The sequence below is a fragment of the Drosophila virilis genome, chromosome X, assembly GCF_030788295.1.
Source record: "Drosophila virilis strain 15010-1051.87 chromosome X, Dvir_AGI_RSII-ME, whole genome shotgun sequence".
Lineage (NCBI taxonomy): Eukaryota > Metazoa > Arthropoda > Insecta > Diptera > Drosophilidae > Drosophila > Drosophila virilis.
The window spans coordinates 27,261,704-27,286,262 of NC_091543.1; the positions used below are offsets into that span (position 1 = coordinate 27,261,704).

The 24,559-nt window shown below is 41.6% G+C and overlaps 2 protein-coding genes across 10 annotated transcripts; one reads left to right on the forward strand and one right to left on the reverse strand.

Moving 5' to 3' along the window:
• Positions 1-688: 688 nt before the first annotated feature.
• Positions 689-7,047, forward strand: LOC116652102 (uncharacterized). Its single transcript, XM_032440001.2, has 2 exons — positions 689-6,193; positions 6,254-7,047. Exons 1-2 carry the CDS (start codon positions 1,405-1,407, stop codon positions 6,703-6,705), a joined length of 5,241 nt encoding a protein of 1,746 aa, XP_032295892.2. The 5' UTR covers positions 689-1,404; the 3' UTR covers positions 6,706-7,047.
• A 282-nt stretch (positions 7,048-7,329) lies between these two features.
• CrebB (Cyclic-AMP response element binding protein B) lies at positions 7,330-23,047 on the reverse strand. Of its 9 annotated transcripts, none has more exons than XM_070209358.1 (6): positions 22,861-23,047; positions 12,881-13,323; positions 11,955-12,155; positions 11,613-11,781; positions 9,286-9,444; positions 7,330-9,168 (listed from the first exon to the last, which is right to left on the reverse strand). In XM_070209358.1, exons 2-6 carry the CDS (start codon positions 13,193-13,195, stop codon positions 8,960-8,962), a joined length of 1,053 nt encoding a protein of 350 aa, XP_070065459.1. In that variant the 5' UTR covers positions 13,196-13,323; positions 22,861-23,047; the 3' UTR covers positions 7,330-8,959. The 9 variants fall into 9 exon arrangements, with proteins under 9 accessions (XP_070065459.1, XP_070065455.1, XP_070065458.1 ...); XM_070209354.1 differs by having other exon boundaries at positions 12,881-13,329; XM_070209357.1 differs by lacking the exon at positions 22,861-23,047 and adding an exon at positions 21,926-22,066 and having other exon boundaries at positions 12,881-13,329.
• Positions 23,048-24,559: the final 1,512 nt, after the last annotated feature.

Genomic DNA, 24,559 nt, shown 5'->3' on the forward strand with positions numbered 1-24,559 from the left:
CCGTGCTGCTAGGTAAATTACTTTTTTTTTGGGCACTCTTCATCGTTTTCTAATGTGGTTTCCCCTCGTGACTCCCTCAAGATCAGCTTATTCTTGTTTGTTTGAACGAGTATATCGATGTGGCCATTACACCGGGCAAGGCCGGGTAATGTCAGCTAATTTTTCATTTCCTAAGCACAATTCACGAAGTTCAGTAATGTTAAGGGAATAAAAGTCGAAATAAAATTTTATTTTTTTTATTGGTTTTTTATGTCGATTTTTTTTTTGTTTGTTTTTTGTTGTTTTTTTTTTGTTTGTTTGTTTGTTGTTTTTCTCATTGAGACAAATATTTATAACAATATTGTAACTACTACTTTGTTGATTTTTGTTTTGTTTTGTTTTTTTTTTTTACTTATTTGCATTTGTTTTCGGTTGTCAGTTTTATTTGTTTTGTCGCTTATGTATTAAATATTAAAATTACTACCTTAAAAATTATGCAATGACAATAAAAATATTTGTTATGCAATTTTCGCCTGGTTGTAATTACAACACGTTCATGAACTGCTAAAAAGTTGCGCTGCTTTTTTTTTTGTTTTTTTTTTTCCCCATTTTATATTCAGAAAAGTTGTTGCACATTTGATTTGACATCAAAAATATATAGATATATACATATATATATCGACTCGTGTATATATTATATATATATATATGTTTGGTCAAGTAACAGCAGAGATAACACCGACGGCTGCGGACATCATCCAACAGCAGAAAATAACAATCATAATTACAGCCTAAGAGCAAATAGTTTTTTTTGCGCGCTCTTTGTAAGCTGCTGTCCACTCTCCTTCTGAATTGCTTTGCTTGCATTGCTGCCCTTCGCTCTAACCGGCGAGCGTCTTATTGGAGTTTCGTTTCGATTCGCTTTACATATTGTTATAACCAGTCAGTCTTTCGTTTTGATCGCAACCTAGGCACAACTAATTCGAGTTGGCTGCCAAGCAACAATTTAAAACTTATAAATTCTAATAAGTGCCCTGCGCGGCAAATAAATCCATTTGAAAACTAATCTAAGTGTTTGAATTTCGCTGCACAAGCAGTTAGAATTAATTGGTTGCAAAAAAGCTTGCAACTACACATTTTGGTGACCCCGACGTGATTTTTCTTTCTTTCATTTTTTCTATTTTTTCTTGTACTTCGTTCTTGTCGTGTCAACGGACAGTTATCAGTTCGGGCAAAGCTGTGTGGTGAGCCGTTTGCTTGCGCATCTGCATACAGTTGGTTGTTATACATAAACGCCGTAGCAAATCCCCGCTAATCGTTGCGCGCTATAACCCGCTATACGCTATCTCGCTCGAACGAACACTTGCGCGATCAGACTTGTATTGTAGTTCGGCTGTGTGAACCTTGTTGTGCGCTACATTCATAATGTTTGATGAAGGTGCAAGTGCAAATGGAAATGATGAGGCGACATCAGCTAGTCAAGTGGCGGTTGGAACCCAGGCTGCTGTTTTTAAAATAAAGATCAAGAATTTAACTGATCGACTCAATAGATTGTCCTCGGAACTTGATCCCGCTCGACTTCGCGATGTTGATGACTACGAGCTGCAAGATTACATAAGCATGGCATCTGACTTGCAGGCGAAATTTGAGATAGTCTGTGATGGTTTGTTGGAGGTGGATCATGCCAGCGTTGATGAGGATCTTCAGACAAGTTTTGAGTCAACTATTAGGCAGCTACGGCTGTCCCTTCAACGCGAGCGCGGAAATCGAAGCAAGGTTCAGCAGATTCCGCATTGTTCCACCTTCAATTCAGCCGCAGCCGATGACTCGCGTTCTACCTTTGTTGTTCCAAACCACTCTCGATTGCCTCAACTTAAATTGCCGGAGTTTAGTGGAGGCTACACAGAATGGGCCGATTTCTCGAACCTGTTCACCACGGTCATTGACAAGGATCCGTATTTGACCAACATTGAAAAACTCCAGCATCTACGGTCATGCCTTAAAGGAACAGCGCTGGATACAATTCGCTCATTGGAAATTTCAAACGCAAATTATGCTGCCGCTTTAGAACTGCTTGATAAGCGTTTTAATAACAAGCGTCTTATTTTTCAGGCACACATCTCTGAAATTTTGGGTTTGAGAAAGGTGGACAAGGGCGCGACTGCACAGCTGCGCGAATTTTCAGATAAGCTCAACTCTCATCTACGTGCTTTAAAATCGATGGGCAGTGTGGAACAGATCGCCGGTTGCGTCATAGTACATACGTTGCTGCAAAAACTAGATAGCGTTACGCAGGCTAGCTGGGAGGATGATGCGCCGTTGGACGTCATACCATCATGCGAGCGGTTTACAACCTTCATAGAGAGGCGTTGCCAAAGGCTGGAAAATGCGGATCACGCTACGGCAATGTACACGCCTAGCTCCCAGGTGGGCCAGAACAACAGTAGTAGAAGAACGTTTGTAGTGACTAGGAATGGAACGAGTGCTTGTGTGTTTTGTGAAGTCGCAGGCCACTCTATTTATAAATGTTTGCAATTCGCAAATTTATCGCCCTTGCTGCGCCTTCACGAAGCCAAGCGGCTTGCGCTGTGCCTAAACTGCCTGCAAAGGGGACATCAGCTGAGAGTCTGCGGCTCCAGCGCTTGCAGAGTTTGTGGAAGCAAACATCATAGCTTGTTGCATCTTGGCAACACAAGCAGTCACATCGCTGCTTCTAGCCCAAACAATGCTCAAGATACCGAAACTTATTCGTCATCCCAAAACACCTTGGCGGCACTTTTATCTTCGCCTCTCACTACCGCCCAGCATCTCAAGCACGATGTGGTCCTGCTTGCCACTGCCGTCATCAACGTGAAAAATCGCGCTGGCTCCTTGGTGCCTTGCCGTGCGTTGCTCGACTCTGGGTCGCAGTTGCACATCATCACCTCTCGTCTTGCTCATCAGCTCCAGCTGCGCAAATTCAAGTCAACAGTAATCGTCTCTGGCATTGGTGATGCAGCATTTGCGTCCGATGGGTTTTCGGTCAACATCAATGTCAAATCTCGAGTGTCGGAGTACTCCACATGCATCCCGGCCTTGATTGCACCATCCATCACCGATAATCAGCCTGGCTTCACTCTTGACCCTGCATCATGGAACATTCCATCAAATATACAACTAGCTGATCCTGAATTCTTTAAATCTCAGCAAATCGACATGTTGATTGGAGCCAGTCTGTTCTTCGATCTGCTATGCGTCGGCCAGATTAAACTAGCTGCTGGACTGCCGATATTGCAAAAGACTCGCCTTGGTTGGGTGGCTACGGGAGGTGCCTCACATGCTGGAAAATCATCATTCATGGCCATGAGATCAATGGAGAATCCAGATCTGCTGGTTGACTCGCATCTGCAGCCTAATACACAGATTGATGAATTAATCCGTCGTTTTTGGGAATTGGAATGCTGCACCGACCCTGAGTCCTTACCAAACAAGGAGGAACGCGACTGTGAGGCACACTTTCAGGCCAATTTTAAACGTCTGTCGACTGGCGACTATTCAGTTCGTTTACCGCTACGTCTAGGCATGTATCCGCTGGGTGACTCCTATCAACAGGCGGTTCGTCGATTCCTGAACTTAGAAAGAAAACTAGACCGTAATCCACTATTGAAACCCCAGTATGCAGCATTTATCAAGGAGTATCTTGACTTGGGTCACATGTCACTTGTTACCTCAGCTGCACTGGGCCAATGCAAGTACTACCTGCCACATCACTGCGTGCTGAAGGAGGATAGCACTACAACCAAGCTAAGGGTCGTGTTTGATGGCTCAGCAGTTACTACCTCTGGACACTCGCTGAATGATGCACTGATGGCAGGTCCTACCATCCAACCGAAGCTGTTTTCGATACTGATGCGGTTTCGTACATTTGCAGTCGCCCTGACAGGCGATATATGCAAAATGTATCGATGCGTACGAGTCGAACCCGCAGACAGTTATTTTCAATGTATCTTGTGGCGTGAGTCTCAGCATCAGAAGATACAGATTTACAAATTAGACACCGTCACCTACGGCACAAAACCAGCATCGTTTCTCTCAGTGCGAGCTATGCACCAACTGGCCATGGATGAGCAGAAAACTTTCCCTATTGGCTCTGACATTGTTAAAAGAGATTTCTACGTGGATGACCTCATTTCTGGTGGTAGCTGTGTTCAAGAAGCAATTGAGATATTGAAACAAACATCTGGACTACTCGCCAAGGGGAACTTTAGGCTGCGCAAATGGTGTTCTAGCGACACATCTGTACTCCAAAACATACCGGAAGAGGATAGAGAAACGCTGCTTAAGTTTGACGATGGCAGTGACATCACGAAAACGTTAGGCCTCGTTTGGGATCCCGCTTCAGACTGTTTCCTTTTCTCCTTCTCTCCACTGAGGTTGCCCTCCAGACTGACAAAACGGTCAATACTCTCCGCAATTGCTCGCTTTTACGACCCCCTTGGTCTTGTTGGTCCCGTAATAACAAAATCGAAAATTTTTATGCAGGATCTCTGGAGAGAAAGGCTGGACTGGGATGAGAGCCTGCCCGTACACTTAAGCACAGCCTGGGTCAACTTCTGCGCTGATTTTGAGTATACTCAGCAATTCCAGTATCCCCGTCGAGCACTCTCATCAGACAGTACAGTGGAGATTCACGGATTTTGTGATGCCAGCCTAAGCGCTTATGGAGCATGCGTCTATACAGTCTCAAAGTGCAATGGCAACACCAGCGTGCGTCTCTTATGCTCCAAATCGCGTGTCGCGCCTGTGAAAACCATCACGGTACCAAAGCTGGAACTCTGCGGAGCTGCATTACTGGCTCAACTTCTCAGCGAAATATGCCAAATGAAAGTGTTCGACTGTCGGTATTACTGTTGGTCAGACTCTGCCGTGACTTTGGCTTGGATTCGCAATGATGCTTCGAAATTCAATGTTTTCGTTGCCAACCGAGTCGCAGCCATCCAAGAGCTCACCACTGGAATGGAATGGCATCATATTCCCACCGAATTAAACCCGGCGGATATAATTTCACGAGGAGCGCTGCCTAGTGAGCTCTTCCGGTCTCCATTATGGGCCCATGGTCCGAGTTTTCTCAGTAAGGGAAAGGAAGAGTGGCCTGCCTCCTGTGTACCTGTCGAATCCTTACCAGAACTTCGACACAAGGTACTCCTCGGAACTGCAGCGCAACCGGATCTCTCGATTGGTTGCAAGTTCATCAATTCGTTTTCCAAGCTGCAGCGGGTCTTTGCTTATGTTTACAAATTTGTAAATCGAATCCGAGGAGCTGAACTAACCGTTGACCACTTGCATCATGGCACACATTGGTTGCTGCGGTCAGTGCAAATGGCTACTCTCAGCGATGACTACAAGGCATTGAAGGAAGGAAGGCATGTCAAACCGTCTAGCTCAATGGCCTCTCTTGCACCATTCCTTGACGACTTCGGCCTACTTCGCATCGGTGGACGGCTGAAAAACTCGTCGTTGGACTTCTCAGCGCGACATCCGATTATATTGCCCCGTCAGCATCCTGTGACGCGAGCAATCATAGTTTACTTTCATAAACGAAACTTACACGCTGGACCTCGCGCTTTATTGTCTTCGATTCGGCTCCAGTACTGGCCCATTGGCGGTCGAAAAACAGTCTCCAGTATTGTTGCCAAATGCATAATCTGTTTTCGTGCCAAGCCACGATTGGCCGAGCATATAATGGCAGACCTACCAGCTGATCGTCTTAATACATCGTATCCCTTTATGGTCACTGGCGTTGATTACTGTGGACCATTTTACTACAAGAACGAAGTGCGCAACAGGCCACCAGTGAAATGCTATATCAGTCTGTTCATATGCTTCGCTACAAAGGCGGTGCACTTAGAGCTTGTAAAGGACTTGTCCACAACATCGTTTCTAAACGCCCTAAAACGTTTCATCCTGACTCGCTCTCGACCTTCAAGGATCTGGTCTGACAATGCGACAAACTTCGTAGGTGCCAAGAACGAACTAGCAGATCTGAACCGCCTGTTCCTGAGAGACGAGCATGTCAAGGCCGTTAACGAGTTTTGCCTAACCGAATCAATTGAATGGTTGTTCATCCCTCCTCGCTCTCCGCACTTTGGTGGACTATGGGAAGCCGCTGTGAAGACTGCTAAGCACCACTTTTATCGATCTGTTTGCTCTTCCATTTTGGATTTCGATTCGCTGCGTACGCTCGTCTGCCACATCACGGCAATTATTAATTCTCGACCATTACTTCCACTTTCAGAGCATCCAGGTGATCTTGACGTCTTGACACCCGCACACTTCCTGGGTACAGCGCCATCTTCATCATACATTGAGCCCGATCTAAGGCAGCTTAACTTCAATCGGCTTAATTATTTTCAGCGCGTCACATATCTCCAACAAGTATTCTGGGCCCGTTGGCGCGAAGAGTATTTGACGCTTCTTCAACAGCGCTCCAAATGGCGCACTCCTCAGCCTGGACTCTCCATTAACGATGTTGTCCTTGTAAAGGATGAGAATCTACCGCCGCTGAAGTGGCCACTCGCCAGAGTGCAAGAGCTGATCTCTGGATCTGATGGGGTATCCAGAGTTGCTGTGCTTCAAACTGCGACTGGAGTCATACGTAGAGCTGTACGAAAGCTGTGTTTGCTGCCCAAACAGGATGATGTTGAAAGCCCTTGCCTTCCAACGGGGGGAGAATGTTTGGTCAAGTAACAGCAGAGATAACACCGACGGCTGCGGACATCATCCAACAGCAGAAAATAACAATCATAATTACAGCCTAAGAGCAAATAGTTTTTTTTGCGCGCTCTTTGTAAGCTGCTGTCCACTCTCCTTCTGAATTGCTTTGCTTGCATTGCTGCCCTTCGCTCTAACCGGCGAGCGTCTTATTGGAGTTTCGTTTCGATTCGCTTTACATATTGTTATAACCAGTCAGTCTTTCGTTTTGATCGCAACCTAGGCACAACTAATTCGAGTTGGCTGCCAAGCAACAATTTAAAACTTATAAATTCTAATAAGTGCCCTGCGCGGCAAATAAATCCATTTGAAAACTAATCTAAGTGTTTGAATTTCGCTGCACAAGCAGTTAGAATTAATTGGTTGCAAAAAAGCTTGCAACTACACAATATATATATATATATATATATATATATCTATGCAACTTAAAGTGTTTATGTATATTTTATATGTATATAAATTGTTGTTTTTTACTGTGTTTGACATTGTTTCCGTTTCCATTCCATATGCATCTCGACATATTTCTTTTTTATTCATATATATATATATATATAAAAGTTGCATGCATTCATATATTTTGCATATTTTATTCTCTGCGCCTTTTTTTTTTGTTTTTTTTTTTTAATCATTTTTCATTCATAACAACAACTGAGTTGATCACAAGAGATAACGAGAGTTTTTGCTTTTTTGTTTTGTTTTTTGTTTTGTTTACATTTTCATAGTCGCTTCTGTTGCATTTCTTTTTACATTTACAAAATATGTTGAAGCTTTCGTTGATTCTTTCTTTTCTGTGTTTGTTTCATAATTTTGTGTTGGTTTTTTCATTTCTTCTTTGTTTTGTTTGTTTTTATTTTTCTTGTTTGTTTTGCTGCCTTGGCCCATGCGAAGCGCCTCAAAAAAACTTATAGAATAATTGTTTTTGCAGTATTTAATTTTTCGTTTAATTTTGTTTTGTCGCTTAGCTCCTAACGTAAAGTGAAAATACAAATAGTGTACAAATATTCGCTAACTACATATTACATACCTATACATACATATATATGCATATATGTATATATATAGATATATATCGCGTGCGTACAGAGGGAAAAAATTGTGTAGCCTATGCTAGGGATGAGGGGGTCGGGGGGTTAGGGCTTCATTTAGACAGATTGTTGTTGTTATTTGTTTATTTCAAAGAAACGGCCATATCTAAAATTATGTAACAAAACATAAAAAAGCTCATTTCATCGATACACATGCATATATATATATATATACACATACATATATATATACATGCTACACTTTCTACAAATTACAAATTTTAAAACTTAATTTTAATTATGTTTTTGTTTTTGTTTTTCTGTTACAAGTTGCAGGCTGTTGAGAGAATTTTGCTAGATGCTCTTTTAAAATTTAGCTAAACACATTTTCATATAGTATAACTTTCTGTTTACTGTTTTTTTTTTGTTTCGCACAATGCACTAAATTCAATTCAATTTTCTTCTTAATATATAACAAAGTAGTATATAATAGAAAAAAAAACACACAAAAAAAAATTGGTATAAGAGAAAAATGTAAAATACAAATAATAATTAATAAACAGTAAAAATTACTGTGTAGCATAATTTAATTAGCAAATACAACTAAAGCATAAACATAAGCTTTAAAATAATATTACACATTTAAATTATAAACATAATTACATTGTGTGTTGGTCTGTCTGTCTGTCTGTCTGTCTGTCTGTCAGTGTGTGCGTGTGTGTGTGTGTTGGGAGTCGTGTTTGCTGCTGTTTCCTGTTGTGTCGCAAATGTTGTGCTGAACATTTCGCCAACAGTACTCGCTGTGTATGTGTCTGTGTTGCGTGTGTGTGTGTTATGGCAACAACAACAACAACAACAACATGATCATTGTACATAAATTATACTACATATAGCGTTTTTGTTTTTGTTATGTATGTAAACCATGATATGCGGCTGGCTGCAGTCGTCACCGTCAAAGTCGTTGTCTCAGTCCGTGTCCCTGTCCTCGTCTTCGTTCGCGTCCGCGTCCGCGTCCTTGCCCTCGTCCTTGCCCCCCTCCTGCATCCAGCAGCATTGTCGTCCGCGTCATTGTCATTGCCAGGCCAGTGTAGACTTAAAGCTACTGCTGCCGCTGCCGCTGCCGGCGCCGCTGCTGTTGCTGCTGCTGCTGCTGTTGCTGCCAGAACCAACCGCCGGTGCTGCCCATTCCAGCATCGGGGCCACGTTCAATCGTTCTTGGTCTGACAGTAAAGCTCTTTCAGCGACTTGAGCTCCTCGATGAGCGCTTTGTTTTGGTTCTCTAGCACCGCCACACGATTCTCCAGGCACTTAATGTACTCCTTCTTCTTGCGCCGGCATTCGCGCGCCGCTTCCCGATTCTTTTGCAGTCGAATCTCTCGCTTGCGTGTCTGATCCTCCGCAATGCCGCTATTATCTACATATGTATAAGAGAACGAGATAGAGAGAGAGAGAGAGCGGGAGAGAGAGAGAGATAATTGGAGAATTAGTATGCTTTTTGCTTGGATCTGTGGGCTGTTGTTGTTGCATTTACTGGCATTGTATGCTATCCGATTGGATAAATAGAAGGCCGAGTCCGGCGCCATGTGCAGCAAGGGACTGCTTGATGTGTTGCCGCCGCCGCCACCCCCCGCCCCGCTACCCAGCTGTGAGCTGAGTACGTTGCCGTCGGGCATTTGCAGTGCTCCACCCGCTGCCATCGCCAGGAGATTTGATCGAGTTTCGGGTTTTCGGTTTTAAATTATATATTTGGGATTATGGTTGTAGGGGGGTTGGGGGGTTGTTGTTGTTGTTGTTGTCATTTGATTTTCGTTGCGTGATTTTATTGGATTTTTGAATTTTTCGCGGCCAGTCAAAAAGAAAACGAAAAAAAAAAAACAAACACAATAAAAATTATAAGAGATCACATTTCTGTATTGTTTTTCGGACTTTTGTCTGTTTGTACATTTGTGAGTGTCGGGTGTGAGTGCGAGTGAGCGAGCGAGCGAGCGAACGATCGAACGAACGAGCGAGCGAGCGAGCGAGAGAGAGAGAGAGAGAGAGAGAGGCGATTTTTGGTTAGTTTGAACAACAGCAACGGCGACGGCAACGGGCGACGTTTGTTATATAAGTACATATGTATGTTGGTATGTATATGAGCGATGGGTGGCTGGGTGGAGGGGGGCAGCAGGGCGGTGTAGTCGTGGTGTTTGTTGTGCATTTGTATTATTACCTAAACGATGTGCAGCGGCAAACAACAACAACATCAATAATAATAGCAACAGCAACAGCAACAGCAGCAGCAGCAGCAACAACAACATAATATAAATGCATAATGCACTTGTGTATGTGTGTAAAGTTACAGTTACAGTATTTACAAGTGCAACCAGACAAAGAGAAAGGAAAAAAGAAGAGAAAAACATACGGAAGGATGCGCGTTATCATCCTCAAAAGTCTAAGCAACAATTTGCATATGGCATTTTTTCATTCAACTATTACAAAACTTATTCAATTTGGTTTTCTCATATGTGTGTGAAGCAACAACAACAACAACAACAATGACGACGACAACACTAATGAGAAATGTGCATGAGAAAGACAGAGAGAGAAATAGAGGAAGAGACAGAGATAGATTATCTAGAGTTTAAGCAACTCCTTAACCACGCTGAAAGTCTGTCTGTCTGTTTGTGTGTGTGTGTGTGTGTGGGTGTGTACGCATGTGTGTGTGAATGTTGATGATGTTTATACACAAACACAAAGAACAACAAAAGCAACAACTAACACAACAGCAATGTATGCTTAAAGCTTTGATGAAAAATGGATGTATGCATATTTATTTACATATGCGTGAAATACGTGAGAGGAGGCGGGGCGGGGGGAGGGGGGGGGGGTGAGGATCCGCCTACATACTAAAAGGAACAATATGACATGGTAGTTGAACCTTTACCACAAAGCAACACCTGAACAAGTCGGCAGTGTCCGACTAGAAGATACCCTGACCAACTTTCTTCTGTGCCTCTTCTCCTCATTGCCCCACACAATGCATTCTTGATTAACATCGGTGTTTAAGGTCCGATCTTGATTGAAATTGTTGAGGTAAAAAATGATTTCAATGAGGTATCCCAAAGGTAAAATATTGTCTATGTGGGTCTTAGATCTTATAACTATCGAGTTGTCTCTCAAAAACCATGTCTCAAAATCGAACTTTATCGATATCATGAAAAGAGAACGATCTATAAGTAAATTATAAACTTTACATGCATTTAGGATGACTCCGCATCTCGTCCGGATCAAGACAATAATATTTATAAATAAACTATCTCTGGGATCTATTTGCTCAGCTGGTAACCGATATTTAGGAATCCGAGTACAACGATTCCAAACAGAATATCCTATGCATTGCATGCGTACGGCTCATTATGATTAGGAGTTTATACAAGTGAAGAAGTCGAATGTTTATGCTGCTGTCTGTTGCATACATTTGCAAGGATTATCATGCCACTTGTTAAGCACTGCAAACGGGTATAGGGTATAAAGTTAACATTACGCTAACATAATGTTAACCATAAGCTGGTTGTGTGACATTTCAAGTATGTTATTTTACATAAATATTTCATAAAATTTGTGCCTGTGTGTATGTGTGCTGCTGTGTGTGGCTGTGTATCTGTAGCGCTATCAAGAAAATATTGAAAACAAATTGCAATCGAGTCCAAACCGAACCCAACTATGCTTGACAGAATGAGCAGGACATGGATTTAGCGAGAGAAGAGATATAGAGCAGGAGTACAGAACAGAGATAGATAGATATATGTAGATACAAAGTCTGAGATAGAAAGGCTTGGCAGTTATGGCGTTCCAGATTGTTGTTAACAAACAAATTACCGCTTATGTCGGGTCCACTGATTTCGGTGAAAATCTTATTGTACGATGGCCTTCGTGTCAGATTACTGCGATGATGCTGTGAATCATCGTCTGATAAACTCTCATCGCTATCCTCCGGATGCTGGGTATTCGGTTCGGGTTTGATCTTACATTGAAAATTTGGAGGGATCTGCAAAATATTAAATCGGTTAGCATCACGAATAGTCTCATATATATTTATATATATATAATGTATTTATGAATGTGTGTGTGTGTGTGTGTGTGTGTGTGTGTATGAGTCTGTTTGTGTGTACACATTCATACACATATGCATGTATGTGTTTGTTAGCGACTGCTACGCACTTTGTTACGCACTTGCACTGCATTGCTCGTGGTCGTATGGATGACCGTCGTATTGGCCGGCTTGGTCATATAGACGACGCCGCTGCCGCCCTTGTGCATCGCCGATGCGGCGGCCAGCGCCTGCTGCTGTTGCTGCTGTTGTGTTCCGACAGCGGTTTGTATGACACCCGAGTGATTGGCCGCCTGTATCACGGATTGTACCTGTGAGACGAAAATAAAACAACGTTTTACTCACTGCAAATCAAAATATATCCCCCTCTCTCCCAAAAGCACGGGGGAAATGTACGCCCGTTGCCTGGCGCTTACAATTCTCAACAAGTTCAAACGACGCAAGGCGTTAATAGCTAAGTCTGCTGATGCTTAAGCTTAAGATTGTCGGTTAATAATTAAATTAAAAAATAACCAGCTTTGACCTTGAGGTAACGACAACTAATTTTCACTAAAGAGAAATGGAAGCCAATCTGAATTTTAGAGAGCCTCTCAAACAAACATACTTCCAGTCTAATTGCGCCAATTTCGTGCATAAATAATATAATGCCAGCTGGTTGATTTCGAGCAAAGTTCGAATGAACTACAGTATTAAATATGAAACAGAAAAACGTTTACGAATGCAACACAAAAGCAAATCGAAACACGAAATACTCTCGCCAGGCCAGATCATTTGCCTGTGTCTCTGTGAGCAATGCATACGAAACTCCTTTCGATGGATGTTCGGCAAGGAAGCAGACATCTCGGAACCCTTTAAGGATGTAGATTTTGTTGAATCCTCGTATAAGCAAAGTCAACATAATTTTAGCTGTTGCTGCGCATCAAGTTATTGGCTTTCCATTGGTTAGGAGCTTGGTTCAAATCGGACTGATGGATCCTGCTATATGTCCTGTCAATTGATCTTGTTAAAATTGCGTACAGGTCGACCCGGAGCTTACCTGTAGGCCGTGCTGTGTTAGGATAGGGTATTGTATATTACAATTGGCGGCTGTGGTCAACACGGAGGCCGTGCCGCTGGCATTGTTCGTGTTAACTGTCGCCGGGACGCCGCTCGTTGTACTTTGCTGGTTCTGTTGTAATTGTTGCTGCTGCTGCTGCTGCTGCTGCTGCTGTTGGCCGCCTGTTGCTGCCACCGATGCTGCGACTGCTGCTGCCGCCGCGGCAGAGGCGACGGCGGCGGCTGCTGCGATGTCAATATCGTTGACATTGCCGCTGGAGGCCGAGTTGCCGTTCTCCTCGACGATGCTGTCCATTTTAGCGATTTTCAGCAGCACCGTTACGCTCTCCGATAAGTGCTTCAGTTTGGCGTCTTTTCCGTTTTAGTTTTGCCAGTTTGAAGTTAAATGATGCTGGACGATGACTACTGCTGCTGCTGCTGCTGCTGTTGCTGCACCACAGTCGTGCGACGCACATGCGAGCGGGACAGGCGGGACAGGCGGGCGGACGAGCGGTCGGAGCGGTCGTTTGGCAAACCAATGCAGTAGATGGGCCGCGCGCGCCGCACACACACACACACACAGTGAGAATAGAGAGACAGGCACAGAAAATGATATATAGGAAGAGACAGAGAGAGAGAGAGAAAGAGAGATGTGCACAAAATTGGTTTCATTGGTTTTTGGTTACAATATTGTTTGATTGGTAATTGGTAATTGCTAATTGTTAATTGTTCGTTCCAACAACACAACTCACAAACATCATCATCATCATGATGATCATCAACAACAACAACTAAAACAAAAACAAACGCGCGCACACACACACACACACACACACACACACACACACTTGCTGACTGTCACTGTCACTGCTGCTGCTGCTGCTGCTGCTGCTGCCTCTGCAACTGTTGTTTGGTTTGTTTTGTTTGCTTGCTACAAAAATGACGACGACGACGACGATGACAACGACAAAGCAACAACAACAGCAACGAGCATACTGTCTCAACTGTTGTGTGTATTTTTATGAAATGACGTCATGACGACGTTGTGCTATAGGCAAACAAAACAAAAAAAAAAAAAAAAAAAAAAAAAGGCAAACTTACTTTCTGATGACATCACTAAAACGTTGCTGCTCCTCTTGTTGTTGTTTTTGCCGTTTCGTTTTCCCTTCTCTCTGCGCGCGCTTGCTTGTGTTTGTGTGCATATATATATTTATGTGTATGAGTCTGTGTCTGTTCTGTGTCTGTGTCTGTGTACGTGTGTTTGTGTCGCGTTGCGCGCTGTGCTGGCAACTTGTTGAAAAATTCAACTGTACGCACGCCACACACAAGAGCAGAGCAGAGAGCTAGCTCCGTTTGCTTCACGCTACTACGTAGCTGATTGCTGCTGGGGCATCGCTTGTGGCCGCGAATTTGGTCCTAATTCTCCGCAGAGCCAAATGATTTGTTATTGGACTCGATTGGTTGCCGATTGTCGGTGGAGGTGGTGACAGCGGCAAGCAGGCGGTATAAAAGGCAAAACACTTTTTACACAGTTGGCAGCACGCGCGCACAGCACACCAAAATTTTCTGCTGTTATCGTTGCTTACGTTCTTTTTTCAGAGCAGCGCTGAGCGATTTGTTTGTTAGCTGCCTTGGCCAATGGCAGAGTGTAAGGATACAATTTGTTTATTTTTGGTCTAGCACACGCGTTTCGGGTCACATTCAACTTTAACTACAATTTATTGATCAGGTTCTTGGCCCTTTTTGCGCAAAAATTTATTTTGTATTGCTCGCTCGCTCGCTCGCGCTGCTTCACTGCCTCAGTACTGGCGCAAACATACACAAGCTCACCTACAGCACACACACATATGCACACAAACACATTGAGAACACGCACTATGAAACACACATATGCATGCGCACGCAGCGACGACAACCCGTTTCACAGTCGAGCGTTGCCAGATAGTTTCCATGCAAATTGGACACTGATAATTGTCCTATTTGCTTAAACAAAACAAGCCAAAACAAAATACAAAAGAATAAATCATAAATAATGATTAATTTATGTGTTAATTGAATAAATTTTGAAGAAATAAAACAATTCAATAATTGTATAAAAAAAGCGCGCGACGAGTTTGCCTAGAGCTGGCAGCACGGCAAACAGCTGTTCGGTCGTGCGACACTGCTGGCACCAGGGCTGGAATGTCAAGCAATTCTCGCGGTCGATTAATCAGTTTTAAATAACGATTACACATTTAGTATTTAAGAAAATAGTTGGCGGCAACCAGCTGCAAGTAAATTAGTAATTTATGTATGTACTAAAAGTTAATGCCATAAAGTTGCTTAAGCCGTTATTGTTCGAAACACATGACTGTTTTTCCTAATGCTGTTACTAACTCTTCTGGAGCTCTCCGCTGCTCATAGCTTAAAATTGCCAAAATAAAGAAGAAACTCAACCGAGCATCATTTGGCTAACAACAAGAAGCGCAAATCTAGAATTACAATAGAACAAAAATTCTATTACCACTAATTGCGCCCTTGCACGCATTGCTTTCGCACATCCCACTGTGACTCTTGCTACATTTACCCAGCCCCACACAACGCCGCGCTGTCTGCACGGGTCAAAATGAGAGAGAGATAGAGAGAGAGAGAGGGAGAGAGGAAGCGTGTGATGAGTGGGCGAGGAGAAGACAGAGGGGCAGCGCTCAACCGATTGACTGACTCAATGCAGGCCCTTTTCTTGTTACTGTTGTTGTTACTGTTGTTGTTACTGTTGTTGTTGTCTGGTCAACAACACGAACAAAATTGGCGCCGCTTGTTCGAAAAACTTAAAACAAGTAAATACCCAATTGACAAATACAGCAAATATATTTGTATGGGTGTGTGCGTTTGCATTACTTTAATTATTATTATTATTATTATGCTTAGTTATAGTTGAACATTTTTAGCCTAAACTATGAATAGCACCGGCTACTGGGACTCCTGGTCTAACCAGTACAACATTGAAACTTTGGCAGAGTCTTGAGCACGGACTCGCCCTGTTAGTCAGCATTGAAGCCATTACCGACGACAGCTATACTCTTCTTAGTAAATTGTGTTAGGTGAAAATTGGTTAGGAGAAACGAACTTGACGTGACGTTCTCAACGTAATTGCGAATTAATTTAATAGCACACTTTCAATTAGCTGAATCAATCCTATAAAATAGCTATTAGACTGAAAGCTGGGTATCGAAACTAAACTAATGACTGTTACGATGAATAATGGCTATTAAAGATTTTAGTCAATTATTACTATAGTTCGAGTCATGACTCCTTTTTTTTTGGCTTGTAAAATATCGCCAAAGATGAATAGCATGAAAAGCTGATTCTGAAAACGTCAATAACTCGCTTTCAACAGGTAATTTGAATTGATGCTTGCGACTTTATGTTTTTTTTTTTTTTGTTTTTTGGTTTTTTGACAATTCAAAGAAACTCTCAGCAGCAGCCAAGTGCAAGTGATTCAAATTTTAAAAGAATTTGCAAGTTGAATAGGTTTTGCATTTAAAAAGGCGTACATGCATACAACATGCATGTATGCATGCGTGTGTGCATGATAGTTACAATCATACATTCATACATGCATGACCAACACGAATGCCAATGATTGGCAATTAAAATGCATGGATACACTGCAATTCGATTGTTTTAGTTGGTGTTGTCCTTCGCTTGTCGCCTCGCTGTTAAAGTGAGCTTCAAGGAAACTTTTTCATACCCTTGCGCCAATTGAAAATGTGTAAAAACGGGTATAATGTTTCTAGTGTCTGACAAGCAGACGGCGTTGTGTTTATGGCACGTGCACACATACCTTATTTGAAATCATCAATAATTCGACTGCTATCGATTTTCAGATTAGGTTATTAAAGCTAACTGGCAAGAAGAAGCACTGTCGCAGCGCATGCGGCGCGCATGCTTGTGTGTGCATGTGTGTTCTATTCTGCATGCGCATGCATATGTGTCAAAGCATGTTTGTGTCTGCATCTACATATGTATGCATGTACATGCATATGTATGTATGCAGTACAGGGTATCTGCAGGTGGGACACTCCAAACCGAATCACTGTTACTTGCTATTGTTCGCAGCTGATTAAAATTGCGTTGTTGTTGCTAAGTATTAAATTTTGTGTGTTTGTCGCACTGCACCCGCTCTGCAGGCAGACAGCATAAAACATTGAGCACAGTGACGCTGCAGTTAAAATGCTGGCGAATTTAACGATGCTGCGTGTGAACGAGAGAGAGGTGCGCTGATTCACTCCAAACTGATTGCTCGCAATGTTCGAGATGAGCGCGTGACACGCACGCAAACTTAAAGTGTGTGGACCGTCCGCAACAAGTCTGATACGCATTTCATTTAAATGTCATTTCAAAATAACGAATGTGTTTTGGTCGTCTATTGGCTATGGTATATATTTTTACCTGAGAAAAGTATGCTACTCTGATCTGATTTAATTGAATGGCATAACGAATTATAGTTGCTTGCGCTCTTGTCAGAATTAACAGCCATTTTGACAACATACATTTATCTATTAGATATTTAGCTAGCTGTAGAGACAACACAGATTCCATTTAAAAGTTGAATATTACATTAAACGAAACTTAATTTCTTGTTAACTAGCATTTACTTTAATGATCACATGCGAAAACAGAATTCATCATTTTAAGGCTTGCGTGAGCTTCACGTGCTCATCGCGAATAACAGTCATAAAGCAGTGAAATGACGCTACTCTTTCTCTTTTTTTATTTTTGTTTTGTTTGTCATACAGTTTTGTTACTTGTCTCGAGCATGACAGTGCGAATAAATAACTATTAACTGGTGATTCGGGCAGTCAATTTGAGCTTTTGAACTTTTCACTTCAAAATGTTTACTTTAATTGTCGTGATCGCGCGGCGATAGTCACGCGATCATCACTATACACCGTAGGTTGCCAGCCCGAGCAAGCGAGGCTGTGCCTGTCGCTGCAGTTGCTGCTGCTGTTGCTTCATGCCTCCACCACCCACCCGCTGTACAATCACTTTACCCCACCTACACAAGCTCGCCTTTTTTTTTTTTTCTTTATTTTTTCATATTATTTTTTGTGTTGTGCTTATCATCACTGCGTAAGCGCAACTTAAAAATACTTGTGGTGACCGTTCAGAAAGGTAATTGACACCGAAAAGCCAAACAGTGCGAGAGGGAGAGAGAGAGAGAGAGAGAGAGAGAGTCACGGCGAAAGTGAGAGAGGGAGAGACATTGTCAGGCAGGCAGAATGACGAAAGCGTACAAAGTAACAAAGTCGAAAAGCAGAAAGCATAAATAAAAATCTGGCAACGTCATCAACGTCATTGACATCATCGCGGCTTATGGTTACGCGAGCCCAAAAACCAAAACATGCGCCACATCAAATTATGTCGTTGGCTTTATTATTGTTGCCGTTTCCTTTGACATTAACAGTGTATGTATGTATGTAAGTCGCAACGAAGACAAGCCGTAGCAATAGCAACAGCAACGGCAACATTGTTTGCTGCATTTTAATCAATTCCAATCAGTCGCATTTCGCATTTCGCATTTCGCTTTTGGGCTTTTGCTCTGGCTGCAAGTTTGGCTGTGACTCTGTGGCTGGGGCCGTCTCCTTTTTAGCGCTTCGCGCTCGCTCATACGCAAAATGTGACGTCAGCATTATTTATTTTTAAATCGCCTCATGCACTGCATTTAACGCGAATGCTGCTGTATTTGTCTGTATTAATTAAAGCTAAAATGAGAGCGTAACAGCAAAACAATCGCAACAATAGCCATCATAAGCGACAAACAGTTAATACTTGCCATCAGAACGGCAACGGGAACGAGAAACGGAATGGGAATGGGAAAGGGAACGGGAACGGGAACGGTTATGTGTGTGCCACTGTGAGTGCGTGGGAGATGGGCGTGGCAGGTGTCGCTGTCAAAAAAAGAACAACAACAACTAGAAACCAATTGTTTGTAGGCAACAATTGCTGCCAGAATCGGTTGCACATGGCCACCAACCCCCTCTGCCTGCATAGTAGCTACCCACCCCACTGATGCCGCCAGCCACTTAACAGTTATGTGCGGATTATTGGCTAGCAGTAATTCGATATTACAACCGTTTCGCGGCTACGCACACACAAATGGGTCTTAATCCAATATATGTATGTACATATATATGCATGCATGTATGCATGTATATATAAGAAACAGTTTTTTCAATTTGGAACCAAAACTGGTTTCATGAATATCGAAAGTCCGGTTCACAAACCGAACCTTAAGCTGGGCTGTTAGTTCGAACCGTGAGCCGATGTGTGCTTGCTTTTGCAGCCCTGGTACATATAAATGCATAAGTATATGTATGTATGCTTGTTATCAGCTTGGAGGCATCGTTATCAGCGCTGTGTTGTATTCGGTTGGGTGGGGAAAACAGCTCAACTTCGCAGCTTAATTGGTGCTGGGAATAAGGGACTAACATGATGCGACCCCACCATGTAAATAACTCTCTCACACACACACACACACACACACATGTTCAATGATCTATGCATGTACATCAATTACTGTTAACCCGATGCAGCACTGGCCAGGGCTTCGATAAGAAATGTTGGGAATTACGAAGGGACTAGCTGACTGACGAGTTGATGATTAAGTTGGATGCCAAAAAAAGCTGGCAACATAATGGGAAATGGGTTGGAAAACTGTTGCAAGCAACTTTTCAATCTGAATTTGAATATATTGTCAAATAGGCTTAACTATAAATAGGAAGGGTAAAGGAGGGGCCAGTCGATGGTTAAAACTTTGCTAAACAAACTTGACCCGAATAATACGGCCCTATAGTACCAGCTGCTTTTAGAGAAGGTTTTCAAATAATTATGCATATCTTAGATAGAGCTTTTCCAAATGAATATAATGAAGAATCACTTTGATGAAAGAAATTGCTCGACAAGAGATCTAATCCGAGCCAGAAATACCACCCAACGAAATACCCTGTCATGTTCATGGTAATTATCAGATAGAACCCGAAACAGTTCATGGTAGATACATAAGTTAGTTGAACGACATTTAAGAGCTTACATTTATCTGAAGTACAGTACAAGCGACGGAGACTTTGAATAACGAGTAGATAAACAATATATAAATCAAATAATTTAAAAGCTAATTAAAGCTAATGTTAAGTATGTCAATCCCATGGCAAGAAATTAGTTAAGAAAAGAGCAAGAAAGCAGCAGAGTCGATTTGGACTGTGTTTAATTGATGAATAAACATTCGACTAAACATATGGCAGCGATTATTTAAGGAGCGCACATCAACAGGAAGAGGAGCCCAGACCTAATGGCAAAAACTCTTGCAATGAGGTCTTGATGAATTGTATTTTGTGTGGACCAGACACATGAGACAAGCTCAGGAATGAAACGGACAAGAGATATAAAAAGGCTTTTGGCTCAAATTAAAATTGAAAATACACACACACACACACACACACACACACACACACACACATATATATATTATATATATATGTAGGAAATGTGTCTTGCCTTGTCTCGTGTGTTTGGACACAGGACTTCGTGCTCAATTGCCTGGGGCATGCCAGGATACATTTGACAGCATTGTTTTTTGTTAGTAGCCATTCATTTGCCATTTCTTAGAGTTTATCATTCAGTTTTTCTTTGTGTTTTGAATGGCAAACTAAACAAACTAAATAAACAATAATGAACCGGCGACCTTCCGCTTGCCAGTTCGACGTCTCGCAGACTCATGATGTCACATTCACTCCGCGTTGTCAATGTATTTAATACAAACTTTCGAGCCCAGATAAAGGTATTAGTACAAATTTCAGCTACTTGGCTCTAACAAGCCAATATATGGATATCGATATAGGGAATCAGTCAATTTATTTGACATTTCTTTTAAAATAACCTGAGAGAGTCAAGTATCACAAAGACAATAACGATTCTGAATCGAACTAATTAACTTTTGATCACAATCACAATTGAAGTCTTTGCCTCATTTTCTAATCGTTTTCCTTATTGCCATATTGCTTTTCTGGTTAGCAGCTCTGCTCGCGTAGATGGAATAGAAGGAATATATGAGGCCTTTCGATAAGGTCTTGAATTTGCACGCTTTTATGGTTGTGTCTCGATCGGGATCTAGTGCGAGGCATGACTAATGCCCAGTGTGGGTCATAAATACTCACTACAATAAGCTCCACACTTATCGGTAATACTGGAAAAGCAATTATCTGCATTTAAGGGGGCGCATTCGAGGGAATACCTCTCGCCCTCTATGGACATCGCAAACTACTTGTTGTACATGCCGCAATATTTGAACGTCCTCTAGTCTTATGCTGTATTCAAATTCGAAGATTCGAGGATAATCCCGACAGCAGAGAAATGTGAAAATTAAGTTTAATTTGTTTCTCGGATAGAAATTAACAGTCTATTTCCTCGATACTCCACTTTTGTGAAAAATCGTTAAAACGAGTTTTCGCTCTTCAAAAATATGTTCAAAATAAAAATGGAATCAACTTTTTGCGAGTGAATTTGGCAAAAAGCGTGAATTGAGGCTTAAGTGAATTTTAAAAAAATCTTTGTTTTTTTCCAAATTTGCAAAACAAATTAAAAAAATACGTTTTTGAATTAATTTTGTTTAGTGGATTTTTTTTTTTAAATCGTTTTTTGGCGTTTTTTTTTTTTTTTTTGAATATGGAATAACTGTTTACGCTGTTGTTGAAGAAGGCATCTTAATGGAAATTCAATTACAGATGTCGCAAAAACTTTTGAAAACTTTTTTAGTTTTGGCACATAAGTAATTGATTATCTATTAGATTCCACAGTTCATTCATTTCAGTGAATGACCTTCTGCTTAGCTCTTCCTGGCTTTGTTTTTGATTTTTGTTTTTGTTTTTGTTTTGTTTTTGTTTTTGTGTTTTTGTTTTAGCTGTTGTGTGCATTAAAAATGCGTTAACACCCGCGAAGAGGGTCATTAAGTGCACACTTCTGTCTAGTGCTCGTGCCACACCCTCGCCCGCCTCTAATCATATCTTACCCGCTGTTCGGCAGTTGTTGTTGTTGTTCTGGTTGTTGTTGTAGTTGTTGTTGCTGCTGCTGCTGCTGCTGACTAATAACAATGAAATTCACCACGAAGAAGGCAATAACAAATTTCGCGTAACGGCTAAAAATTTGCAGTTTTTGCAAGCCGCTTAATGAGATGTTTTAACAACAATACAATATAACATCACTAAATAACAAAAGCAAAGACAAAAACAAAAACAAAAACAAAAAGAAAAAAAAAGGGGGTAAAAGAAAACAAACAGCTTTTGCTGTTGCGCCTGTTGTTGTTTTTGTTGTTGTTGCTTGCCTTTATGAGCGCAGTTGATTTTGTTGTTGGTTTTTTATTTTTTATTTTTTTTTTTCTTTACGTTTTTCGTTTTTCGTTTTCTTTTCGTTGTGTTGCGATTACGTCAAGATTTTTGTTGTTTAGCCGATTTGATTACAATACATTATACGCGTGTACATATGTGCATACATAGATATTATATACACAAATATACATACATACATATGCATATATAAATATATATGTATATTAGCATATACATATAAATATACATGTGCTGTTGTTTTTGTTGTTAACCGTTTGGCGCTCTCCCACTAAGGCGTAAGTGCCAGTCACCGCGAGAGAGAGAGAGAGAGAGAGAGCGAGCGGGAGAGAGCGCGGCTATAATTACTTGCTTAATTTCGTACACAAATATTTTACACATTAAAAGCGCGCAAATATTGTATTCAACAAAAAAAAAAAAATGTCACTCACACACATACACACACAGACGCACGCACACATACATTGAAACACTAGTGCCTGAGTAGTAGTTGTTGTTGTTGCTGATTTGATATTCTGATACGGTTATAATATTTTTTTTTTTTTGGCGCCCAAAATTTGTGCGCGCTGCTTCTTATTCTTTAGTGGGCTGCAATCGTCACCTTTTGTCGTTGTCGTTGTTGTAGTTGTAGTTGTTGCTGTTGCTGTTGCTGTTGCTGCCGGCGCTCGATGACGCGACGACGCCGCAACCGACAATTAACTGAGTGTTGTTGCTGCTAATTGCGCTGGCTATTGTTGTTGCTGGTTTGGGGGCCGCTGCTCGTCGCTGCTGCTGCCTCTGACGCCGCTTTACGTAGCCGAACTGAAAAGCAATACTGACGCCGCTGACTGACTAAGCGGCCACGACGCGACGACCATGTACAAACGTCGACGTCGAAGTCGCCGCAGCACACGTCACCAGCAGCAGCGGCAGCAGCGGCAGCAGTCGGTTAGCGATGTGCGCGTGCCTGCTTAGCAAATTGAATTACTTTCGTGTTGCGACACTCACGAAAAATAATTTGTTAAAAAAATGAAAATAAAACGTTGATCACTTCAAAACTAATACGCCCGTTTTGCACACGCGACACAACAAATAGATTGGAAACTCAATTTCTGGAATAGAATAAATTATTATTATCATGTTTTAAAATAAGAGTGCACTGTTCGGGCGTGCCCGACTAGCAGATACCCTGCCAAAACTTTTGGAAATTCTATCGCAATGGGCTCTGGGCTTTTCTAGGTCCATTCTCCGAATCCTATGAACTTTCAGCACAATAATATGGTAACCATGTGTATATATGTATGTGTATAGGAGGAAAACAAGGGTAAATATTCTAGTCGTGTTCATACTCTGAGATTTCCTATAAACCAAATTTGATAACTTCAGGTCTTATAAACTCCAAGGCTTGGCAGAAAAACAGGAGAATAGGGTGAGTTATCGACAATTTAAAATAAACTATATTTCGTGTAATTTCTGAGCAGCGGCCATAAAAATAATAATCGTTCAAAGTGTAATAACATATAATTAACATAATTTTTAGGGTTTTCCCAGCATAATATTTGAATGTAAACATATTTGAATAACAGACAGTACGCAGAGTACGTCTATGTGTAGTAAGTAAAACATTTACGGACAGCATACAAAGCAATAAACGAAGAACTCAATGCGAGAGATGGGCATAGCAGGTAATGTAAAATGTAATTCTGCATGCGAGTGAGTCACGTAGTCGGCAACAGATTTTCATGGCGTGTCGCCCATGCCATACATATGTATGTATGTTTTTATGTGCATAAATATGTACTTATATATATATATATATATATTATATAATTGATAGGCAAATTAAATGCCAGAAATTTTATGTTTATTCCGATGGCAAACATAAATACGTATGTAGGTATGCACATGATATGTATCAGATGTTAGACAGTGCCTCAATTTGGTGTAGGTAAATGTATTTGAGTCGTGCTTAGAATATTCTGACAGCTACTGATACGCATGTATGCATGCATATGTGTATGTTTGCAATGATATACATGTACGTATGTATGCAAAGCTGCATGTGTTTGTGTGGTCCCTCGGCTGTTTCGTAATTATTGTGCTTTGCCGTGTGCTCTGCAGCTTCTTGTAGTGCAGCGGCAGCAACAATTAAAGCAACACAAACAATAATGGCAAAAACAAGAGCGTTAAACGTTATCGTCGCCACGTCAAAGTCACGGTGTCTGACGCTGACGCTGACGTCGATGTCGATGTCGATGTCGATGTCGATGCCGATGCCGGCGTTTCCAACATTAACACTCACCTTTCTCAATCTTTTGCTT